General features: G+C 29.4%; 1 protein-coding gene across 1 annotated transcript; it reads right to left on the reverse strand.

Moving 5' to 3' along the window:
- Positions 1–1,688: 1,688 nt before the first annotated feature.
- Positions 1,689–4,659, reverse strand: LOC140961991 (protein SPEAR3-like). Its single transcript, XM_073420821.1, has 5 exons — positions 4,204–4,659; positions 3,999–4,079; positions 2,532–2,599; positions 2,099–2,186; positions 1,689–1,972 (listed from the first exon to the last, which is right to left on the reverse strand). The coding sequence occupies exons 1-5, from the start codon at positions 4,423–4,425 to the stop codon at positions 1,862–1,864; spliced, it is 570 nt and encodes a 189-aa protein (XP_073276922.1). The 5' UTR covers positions 4,426–4,659; the 3' UTR covers positions 1,689–1,861.
- Between the last annotated feature and the right edge of the window lie 7,739 nt (positions 4,660–12,398).

Consider the following 12,398-nt stretch of genomic DNA (forward strand, 5'->3'; position numbering starts at 1 on the left):
AATTTAAATCAGCGATGGTTAAATAAACCGTCGCTAAATTATGGCGCACCCATTTTCCACGGCGTGCTTATATATGCACGCCGTTAAAAAAATTTTATTTTTTTTAAAAAAATGATTTACTATTAACAGCGCACATAAACATGCACGCCGTTAATAATATTATTAACAGCGTGTCTTTATTGTACGCTGCGAAAATTGCATAAGTTATTAACAGCTCACATATAACTGCACGCTGCGGATATTACTATCCGCAGCGTGCTTTTAATGCACGCTGTTAATACTGTCAAGTGCAATAATATTAACAGCGCACATATGGATGCACGCCGTTAAAAGTAATATTCACAGCGTGCTTTTAATGCATGCTGTTGATGACGTGCTGCGGAAAATCATTTTTCTTGTAGTGAATTTCATTTTTCACTATGTGAACGAGATTTGTACCCTCGATATAATGGTGATGTCTGATTACCGATCGGAGTTATAATGAATTCGCAATTATTTGTTTAATCAATTTAGAATATACTAATTAAATAACAATTAATAGTAGTAACTAAGCACAAAATTCTCATGGAACATTGTAGAATATTTTAGAATAAATTAATTAATCAATAATTAATGTATAATTAAATATAACAGTTATTTAATTTAAAACATAAACAAATATATATGTATATATGTGTGTGTAAATCTATATGTATATGAATATATATTATATTATCAAAATTTGATAATAATTTAATTATGCATTGTATTTTCAAGAGTGAAAAATATACACACGAGAATATTTTAATAATGAGAAACAATATCCTAATAAAAAAGAGTCCTAATTAGATCAAGAAGAAATTTTAAGATATGTATTAATCAATAGTTGCGTTACACACAAATTTTTGTCTACAAAAAAAATTTATATCATATGGTACCGAAAAATACATACAGTATACCGAGATGTATAATTAGCATACCGATTGTACCGAAATATTATTGGATACTGATATTTAGATATGGTATCGGTATATACCTTTTTATACCAAAGAAATATATTATAATTTTTAAAAAAATTTAACTTTATTATTTAAAAATATTATATATTTTTAAAATTTATATATATTATTTCATTATTTCGGCATATAACGAAAGTTCAAAATTTATATCGTCAAAGTACTGAATATTTTGGTATCAATACCGTAATGTACCAAAAGTTTCGGTATTTTCGTTACGGTAACCTCGTTATACCAAAAATTGGGTTTTTTTCCCCACACGTAAGAAAATCGACCACATCTCTCTTGGAAGCACACGACTGCTCCTTCACAACACCGCCATGCCGATGCCGCCTCATTGCCATCGGATTTTTGAAGCTCCGGTGATTAACTTTCGATACAAATTTCGTTTAGATATTTAATGTGATATATATCTATATTAGGAATTCGGTTTCTGATCGTGGACCTGGTTAGACCGTAGACGATTGAATGAAGAAAATCCGTTCGTATAAATTTACAAGAAGAGCTATCTTCACTTAAAATCCGGAACAGTTGGAGCCGTCGTTATATACGCAAATGTAAACTATTCTAAAACATCATATGAATGATTTAAATAATACGACGCCCAATGAACAATTTGAACGTAAAAATGCAAAAAATTTAAACTTCTGTTGTTCATTGAGTACGAGAAAGCGGTACGCCAACAGCATAATCATACCTCAAATTTCAAGCACAATGTGGCAATCTCTCCAGCCCAAACAATGCAATTTGTTTTTGTTTCTGCAGTCTGTGCAAATTCATATTCTACATTTCGAAATTCGAATAGACACCAACAAGAAAATATATGAACAGCTTTCGTGAACATCCAGTAGTTTCTCTCTAAATGATCACAGCCTGAGCTCCAAATCTATGTCCTGAGAGCCACTGGATTCAGAATTTTTGTTGTTGTAGGCCAACGAATCGCCCCGGTCTTTCTCGTCATTCGTATTGTATGGTCGCTATAGATATCACGACAATGGTAATAATCAATAAATAATTGAATGCTATTTCAATATTAAATTATGTTTCTTTCTTTCTTTTTCTTTTTTTCCATTAATAATATAAGTTCCAATGCAACGTAGTACCTCAATATTGGGATCCAAGAAAGATCTTGTAGTCATGCTTGGCTGCACAAAATGTAGGTGTTCTACGCCTGCATTGCCTGGTGGCCATCTGTTTAGTTCAAATAATATTGTTTTTAATTAGTTGCATTAATTCTAGACCTAATATTTTTTGCAAGAACAAAGAACATAAATATACATGCATGAAAATAAATAGATCTCGAACGATTTAACAAGAACCGATATATTTGATGCGTCGTCGCCCAAGTGTAATACTAATATGTCACATTTGATTCTTTATCTTTCCTTAAATACGTTCTTCGTGTTTCTATCACGTTTCGGCAAAAACACAACAAAAGATTACAGGAATTGATTATAAAATGGGATATAACAGGAGATTTTAAATGAATGTTAATTGATTAGATAAATAACGTAAGTTAAAAATGTACAAACAAACCTTGCGACATGGCCTTGTTGGGATTCTCCATATCTGATGTTTGCCCTATCTAAATCTTGGAAGCCCGTCTGAAATAAGAACATGTTTGGAAGATTAAATCATCAAATTTACTTGATTAAAAATGCACAAACAAACGGTACAATTTTTTTTGAAATGTCTATATGATCTTGTAACCTAGAGGTCAAGAGTTCTCTCCAAGATTATAGGAGAAGTTGAGATTAATAAGGCGGCCACTCTTCAAAAATAAAATTAATGATATTTCTAAATCTATAGATTTGCTTCCTTATCTAAATACACAAAATCGTTGTCTCATTGAACAAAAAAATCTAAATGATGATAAGATTTAAGGATTTATTTTTTCTCTTTCAGCTATCATATATTGTGTAATTTGGATTAATTGAGGTATGTACTATGGATGAATATAAACGAATTCTATATTTGCTTAAATACTTTTTTCTTGTCCCTATATTGAATGATGCATCACCATGCTATGTACTAACGACAATTGGTGTTGTTTTGATTTTGTCTATGTTGTGCCAAAAGTCGACATGGAATGCTACCTAGTTGATCCTGCCACTAGCTAGTCATATGCATGTCCCAAATATCAAGACATGTATATGTAAGTATGAACTAATACAGACTCTGAAATTATGAATATATCATTAAATCAATTATAATTTGTTTTGATGGTACCTGCTACTTGAATAATCGTAGTAATTCTAAAGCTAATACATGCAACAAACCCCAAATCTCCCAACATGTGTCATATCAAGAACAACGATACACACAATTAACGGTCCGAATGTGCTACATTTATTAGATGAAAGACTGAAATGTGCTATGCTCGTTGATGCAATGATTCATTATAACTAGACGGATGACACGACCCTTGTGCCGGAGATGGATCATTCAATATAGGTACAAGTAAAAGCATTTAGGCAACATAGAATTAGTTTATATATCCATTATGTGATACCTAAATCTAACCCAAAATACAGAATATATGATAGCTGAAAGAGAAAAATAAAACCTTGAATATCATCATTTAGCTTTTTTGTTCGATGAGACAACAATTTTGTGCATCTAAATAAGGAAGCAAATCTATACAATTAGAAATACCATAAATTTTATTTTTTGAAGAGTCACAACCTTAATATATAGTGATAGTAGTTAATTCAACTTCTCCTAAAATCTTGGATAGAATTTTTGACCCTAGGGCTACAAGATAATATATACAGTTCAAAATTTTTTTTGTAAAAAAACATGAGATTATTTTAACATGATAAAGATCACAAACACGATCAAATCCACCTGCTAAATCATCTGCAGTATCAAGTAAAAAATCTCCTAATTATATTATATTGCACGAAAATCTTACGGAATCCTAATTAATTTACATATTTTTCAAAACATAATAACTTATGATTATATGAATCGAATAAATCTCATGTCAGCAAATGGTTGTACCCTGACTCCATGAGCTCCCGGAAAGCCATAAGGAGGAGGAGAAGACGACGATGTATACGAGCTTCGTGATCTCATATCCTCCTGGTTTAAATCATCAGCAAAGCATATGAATCCATCCCCCATCAATGAATCATCAAAAGATTATTAAATAAAAGGAAAAAAAATTTTAAATCAGCAGAAACGATTACAATAGACATTTAAAAACCTGGCTGAAACTCTGTGCATAAGGGTTATGGGCAGAAGGAGGATAATTTGGACCCAATTCACTGTGTAACCTAATCTTCTCAAGCTGAGCAACCCCGAGTCCTCTCTGTGGCTGTTTCGGCTTATCGGAACCGTTCTTTTTGCCTTTTCTTGATGAAGAAGAAGAAGAAGAGAACCCTCTTTCATGGCTACGATTTCCTTCTCCAAAATAATTGCTTCCCATATTGTGTAATGAAATTTCTTGAAAACTTCTGGCTATGGAATATTCAGATGCCGGGCCTTTTAAGCTGTCAAGACTTTGGTTTCAGTGATGTATTATTGCAACATCGCTGGATCAGATTTTGTGTAGATTTATGTGATTCATTGCGTTTACAGTTTGATGAAATCTCTCTTATTATATTCTTGCCTATCGAAGAAATCCGATGAGTTGAGTGTGATCGTCTCTGATTTTTCTATGCAATTATTTTTTTTGCTTTTGACAATTATATGCGCGTTTGCTTTGTATCATTTTTTAGATTTTTTTTTCCTTTTTCTTTTTCCATTTCAAGAAGTGTCTATATATTATATTTCCCTAAAAAGTCGGTTATTATATTATTTATCTAAAAACTGACGGATCCATTTTTGAATTTATTTAGTATGATATGATTTTTAAGTAAGTATTAATATCATAATCTAAACTTTAATTCTCGAATAGTTGCATTCGGATTAGGTACATGAATATAATTATCTAATGTTGTATTCACAAAGCAATACTCAATCTGATATATATTTTAAATATATGCAAATAAATTGATATTAATGATGCAAATATTTACAATATCAATTGTTTTTTTTTAAGCTCTACATTATTAATATGTAGTATTACCATCACTTGATTTTCTTAAACAAAAGAAGAAGATTGCATTTGAACACAGATAGAAAAAAAATAAAATTTAGTGAAAAATCAAAAAATCGAGGACCGAGTAAATTTTTTTTTTAAAATATTCATTGTGATGATAATTTTGGTTCAAATTGCTCGAAATTTAGGATAGTTACATTGGATTAATAACACATGTCAACAATGTGATGTATTGAAATTAATGAGTATATATTTTTTTTCAAAAAAATAATCTAGATGATATCTAAAAACACAATCAATATATATGAATCCATACGATTTCTTATTTAGTAAAATATCTATCAAATAATGAAATATACAGGGAAAGATCTGCATCATTTATGTTGATATCGTGTAGATGTCATGTCCTATATTAGGATTGTCTCATGACTGGGAAAATATATTCTTTGAGATAGAACTATAGATATCAACACAACTCTAAAGGAAAGAATGTCATTTTTTTATCTATCATTTTACGAATCTACCGTTATGTTATATGTGAGAGTTACTTCATAATCCGTCTTATACGAATAATACTATATTTAAGCATAATTGTCAAATTCGCCGAATAAATTGTTATGGTTTCAATTTTCGTCCTCTAACTTCTTCTTCTTCTTCTTCTTTTTTTTTTGGTTATTTGGGGAATTTTTATCCTTTTCGTCGAGCGATGATGTGGCACCGAAAATACTATTGTGACACTGAAAAATATTGACGTGATATTAGAAAAAATCAAATAAAAGTAAAGTTACATTTCTAAATTTCAACTTTGACAAGTTAGAAGACGAAACATTAAACAACATAACTTACATGATTAAATAAACTATTTTCCCTGATATTTAATCTTGAAAATTCCATCATATACATGAGGATTATGGAATCGACTCATATACCAAATATACATTGTTCTTGAGTCAAGCCTCACAACTTGTTCCATTATGTTCAATCACGGATAATAAGTAATTAATTAGAATTTAATTTTGAAATGGTGTAAATGGATTTATCAAGTAAGTGTGTAGGATAAATATCCTTGTTGGTTCAAAAAATTTTACTTGGTGCAAAGTTCAAAGACACATATTTTTCATAAAGCATACAATATGTTATTTTAAAAATAGAGTTGCCATGCACCAAATCTAATCGAGCTGTTCGAACCACGATTTGTGGGTCATATTTTATGAGTTGTTTTGTGGTGGAAAGTGTTAGTAAGAATCCTCACGTTTCTTTAAATAAATATAAATATTTGATTGCCCCATATCATGATACCATACCATATCATGCCTAATTTTTTATTCTCCCTTTTATCTATAGAGTAATTCAAATAATACTCTTAAAATTCAAATATAAAAATGATATGCTGCAACTAGCTAGGATTTAGATTGTGGATGACATATACGAAACTGAAAATTTTCAATTTCTATTGCTTCACTAAGATCTTATATTTTTTTTTATATATCTAACAAAAACAAAGAATTAACGATACGAATATGTTACATTTCCTTATACACAAGTGACATTGTAGAATTTGTAGAGAGAAAGTTCAATACTTGATTGAGAGAACACATAATTATTAAGTTCCTGAATTATTGAATGAATTACAAATGATATCCTACATCTATATTTATGTCTTCTACACTATCTAGATCTTTCTAGTGGGTGGATATCAAGCCCCTACAATTGTCATCTACACTACATATGAGAGCCTTAGATCATTTAGATCTTCTTCCAAATCTCCACAGCTTGCTAGATTGTCCCGAAAGCTTCTAGATTCAAAACTTTCCATAACATTATAGGTTATTCCACTTTAACCTAGATTTTTTGCAAGTGTTGTCCACAATGGTCTAGGTCATTCAGCACGAACCTAGAACCTTCAAGTCTCTCTTCAATCTCTCTTGAACATTCTCCTTCAAGAGAATGCTAGAGCACTCAATTGAACATTCCAAATGCCACCAAGCCCACAACAACTTTCTTTGCTAAATTTCGGGTTGAAACTGTCAGACCGTGACAACGAGGAGCTCAACAGCAGTTCACGATTGAAATTTTTGTCCAGAAAAAAATTATGGTACCCCCAATAGTAATCACAATGAGTAGATTTAGATTCGAACCAAATTGACTTTTTTTTGAAAGATATTTTAGTTGGATATTTTTAGATATATATTTGATTCACAAATTTATTAGATATATGAATATTTTTATAATGGATTATTTGATATTTATCACAAAATTTTGTTTTTGGGGCATTATTTTTTGGCGCGCTTTATATGTAAATGATTAGTGGTTAGGATAAATAGTTTTGTTTGTATTTTAGACTTTGCTTAATCCTTTATCTTATTATCCTTAGCATGTTAGTGCTTCTAGGTTTGATGATTATATTTATAAATATGTAACTAAGAATTCTTATTAATTATCAGAAATAATATGTCCTCTTCCATATTTCATGGACTAGTTCATTATTAACAACATGATATCAAAGAGCCAGTGATCGATGACAAAATACGGCATGACCTCCCATCGGATGGTTTTTCTTTCATCTCAACATCCAAACTCTACGCACACGGTGTCTGGAATTTCAGATCATACAGCCATCCCCATAACAAATCACAAACTGAATGGAATCAATTTTCTCCAAATGTCCCAATCAGTGGTGATGTTTATTTGTGTGAATGGTAAATGTTAGACGTTTTAGTTTTGGTAATGAGAAACTGTGATTTAGCGTGTTAGATCAAACTATCGTTTGTTTTTTATTGCAGACAATCAACTATTTTAGTAGAATCCTTTCAACCAGTCTCGCAATACTAAACTACTTGACTGCCTCATGCTCATTAGTTTGTGGAAAACTAATCAATCGTTTATCATATATATCCAATAATATCTACGGGCAGAGCTAATAATTACTTTTATACTGTCAGCGACCGTTTTCTATTACATTTGGTATATGTCTATCTGCTCATTAAATGAAAGGTACGATAAATCAAGAAAGAACGGAAACAACAATGTCTTTGCATTAATGCTCATTTAATGAGCTACAATTGAACGTTGAACAGAAAAATACATGCATAAGATAATATATATATATATAGAGAATGTTAAGAAGAACAAAACATGGACGTCTCATTGATATGTGTTGAGTGTCACATAAACACTTTTATATAAAATGAACTAAAATCATCAATTAATTAAATTGCAAAACAATGTCAAAAAAAAATTAAAGTACGAGATTAAAAATCATTTCTGATAACACAATATACTAAAATCAGAAGCGTCAAATATAAAAGACGAAAAAAAATAAATTTTCCTATTTTTTTACCCAACACTTTTTTTATGGCATAGATCTAAGGCTTAGCTTCCAAAATTATATTTTGAAAGGGAACCGATGAGAAGAGAGATATCGTGGAAGGAAATATTAGAATAGAAAAGTAAATGCAACAATTATTATTATTAATTAATGATAAAATGTCATGTGGAGTGACTCCACGAATTTCACGATTAGTTGAATATATTAAAACATTGCTTCTAAGTCACATATTTAAATTCTTCAAAGTCTTTATAGGATGCTTACCATTATACTTTTATATCAAATGGTATTTTTTAAGGTTATTATATTGACTAGCTACTTCACCAGACTATTTAATATATATAGTGTCATAATTATTATATTATATTGTAATTAAGTATTCTCTAATCTTGTATCTAACTGTAAACATCGAGATTAATTTATAATATTTAGTATAAGATTGTGAAATATTAATCTTTATTATTTTGTTAAAAAAAAAATAGTTGACTTTATAATTACAGCAAATTGAGCATTATAAGATATTAACATTGGAGCAAATTGCTAATGATTCATGATCATTGTTTGCCTTTTGACTTAAAAATTACTTTCATGTAAAATTTTTTTTTAAAGATCGCTTGTTATTTTTATCAAAAGCTATAGTTGACGGTATCGATGTAACTATAATCTTTTTAAATCATATAAAAAAAATTCTAGCTATATAAATTATATGCGGAAAATTTAATATAATCTCATGAAATTTTATATCTTTGGGTCTTGGCTCCAACCTGCTTGGTTTGTAATTGATTTGAAGTTTAAAGTTTAAATATAATAATTAAAGGGGGCAAACTGCAAAGAAATGTTTGCACTATCTTTCGAAAGCAAGGCATTAACGAATCAAGGGATTATGTTGGTTAAATTTGATTAATAATTTACAGCATGATTCGATTTCCGACATATAAATATGGAGGAATATCTATTGTAGATTATGCGCTCATGTAATCAAAAGAATAGCGTGTGTATTACCTCGTCTTAACAAATACATACCTCTGTATGGTTTAAATAATAGGTATGCTTGATAAATAGAGTCATAAATTTATCATCAACTATAATTTCAGTAAATCGACAAACAGTCGGTTATATTTGTCGATTTACCAAAAATTATAGTTGATGATAAATGTACGACTCTATATATCAAACATACCTATTATTTAAAAAATATATATAACCGAATGTTTGTCGATTTACGGAAAATTATAGTTAATGATTTCTTACCATCAGTATTCTGTATGAGCTTCTTGTATTTTAAAAGGTATTCAGTATTTCTGTATGTGTATAGGAGGATTACACAATTGTCTTCTAACTTTATAATCCTTTCATTCCACATTAAAATAATAAACCAAATATACTTTTAAAAGATATCATCCATCTGCCACATTATACTTTAAAATAAAAATGAGGTCCTCTATTATTATGGAAAATTGTATTATTGGTGTAATACGTTTGTTTCTTTATGATTTTGGTCTGATATACTATTAAATTTCAGTATTAGTTTTGTATCTTTCGATTTTTTGAAAATTTAGTCATTTTTCATGTTGTGCTGCACATGTTAACGTCACGTCGTAAAAATGATTAAAATTTCAACAACAACAACAACAACAAAAAATAAGATAACAAACTAAAACTTGTTTTGTTAACATAAATGACCAAATTTACAAGATACGAATATGCAGATAAAAAAAAACAAATTTGTATTATTTTTTTTGTTGTAGTTTTATTTTGATAAGTTTGAAAGAAAAAAAAACTAATGGTGAATCATTTTCAGTTGGGCAATACATTCTTGTCTTGAAATATGAAGTAGAAAAATATGCATACAAACTCATGATAAGGATTAATATCTATAATATATATTCAAATGCGAACGTGAGATTTGGTGAAACACGTGGAAAGTATAAAATTATATATGTGTAATTGTTGATGTAATGATTAAGGCTTGAGAATTGTTTATTTGGCATGATTGAAGTGTGAAACCTTAATTTATCAATTGACCCTCCATTACTCTTCAAACTTGAGGTAATAAATCATTAGAGCCCATAAAAAATATTGGCAAAAACTTATATCAGACAGTTTCACGGGTCGTATTTTGTGAGACGGATCTCTTATTTGGGTTATCTATGAAAAAATATTATTTTTTATGCTAAGAGTATTACTTTTTATTGTGAATATCGATGTGGTTGACCCGTCTCACAGATAAAGATTCGTGAAACCGTCTCACAATAGACCTACTCAAAAATAAAATAAGTTTCCATGGATCCGTATACATATATTTATATAGTTTCGAAAAAATAAAATAAAGAAAAAAAAACGAAATTTATTTATTTATTATTGATATCATCACAATCTATTGAGAATTTTGGTGTTGGGTTGTCGAGAATTTTATTATGGTGTTAGGATAATGTATTTTAAAGTTAAGAATGGTTGAAAAATAAATAAATTGAGTAATTATATTGTTATTATGTGGAAAATAATGATTAGAAGGTTAAGTGGTATATTTATTAAGAAAATTGAATATAAAAGTTCACAAAAAAATTATATAAATAATTTTCGGGGAAAAAATTGATTTTAAGTAGGTGGGCCCGGCGGTGATTTCCTTCGTCAAACAAAAAGAAATTTAAATAAAATCCCTCAAAATAAAAATAGACCTTTTACCAAATGTCGGTGGCTCCACTCGTGCGAGGTTTTGGGCCAATTCTATAAACATCATAAGGCCCAACCCAATACTGAACTTGAGTTCTAACGGACTGGAAACTTTTCTCGATCCATTCAAATTTAAATCGACGGCCCTCTCTTTCAAACTCTACTTATATTAGTTGCTAGATATTGATTTTGAAAATTTTAATTTATTAAAAAAATATATTTCATGTATAGATTATGCGAACTCGAAAGAAATAGTTAAAATCGATTAAAAAAAAATTTCTAAAATTGAAATAATTTCTTTTTTTTTTTTTACAAGTCATCCATCAGGATAGGGTTGAGAAAAAAGATACAAATATTTGAAAAACGCGTGCTTATCAGTGGCCTGGAGTTCGATTTCTCTTACCAACACTTTATCGGGCGAGTTTGTCGCACAGAGCCAGTACGGTTTTACATTTTTAGTGTGGTTTTACAGCCTATATATTGTGTCAGTAATTCACCAAGTACGCTTCAATGGTAACGACTGGGGGCTCGCATGTCATCCAAATTTTTTTTAGAAAAAACTAAATAAAATTATTATGGAGTTGTTTGGTGTGATGATAAAATATGGATTGTTTTCACATTATTATTTTATTTAAAGTTTGACTCGAGGATAGATTTTACTTTAAATTCAAGACATATAGGAGACATGAGAGGCAAATTTATAACTTAGAAAAGGTATTTTTAGTGATGATTGATTGAAAAAAAAATTTAAATATTGTTTGAAAATAAAAAAAAAATAGAATCAATGGCGAGGAAAAAGACAAGAAGGAAAGTTTTGGAAATTAAAGGACAAAAGAGTGGAATTGTATATAAAAACGAGAAGGGAATAAAAGGTGTAAGACCAAGAAAGAATTTAGCAGTACGGTCGAGACATCCTCCCATTCCTTAATATTTATTCTAAATCATTGATTTATTTATTACTTAGCGACAAATTCCTTAAAAGTGTACAAATTCAATTTATTAAATGCAAAACATTCTTCCCCTCGTTACAATATTTTAATTTTTACGGCAATAATATTCTTGGTAGTTGAGTTTGAAGGACATTTGTTTTATTTTAGATTAGTCGTTCACTTGATAAAAAAATAATCACCACTTTTATTTTGATAAAGCAAAAGAAAGAGATTAAAGTAAAGAAAACATGTTTCAAAAAGAAAGTGGGGAAAAGAAAAGAGAGGAAAATTTGAGCAAACATGTTGCTTTAATCTAATTAATTAATGTAACACGATTAGACCGAGCAGCACACGTCCAACAAAAGGAACAGTGGGAGAATAATGTCATTTATTTATGAAATTGATATATATATTTATGAAATTGATAT

Source organism: Primulina huaijiensis, chromosome 16 (genome assembly GCF_012295235.1).
Source record: "Primulina huaijiensis isolate GDHJ02 chromosome 16, ASM1229523v2, whole genome shotgun sequence".
Lineage (NCBI taxonomy): Eukaryota > Viridiplantae > Streptophyta > Magnoliopsida > Lamiales > Gesneriaceae > Primulina > Primulina huaijiensis.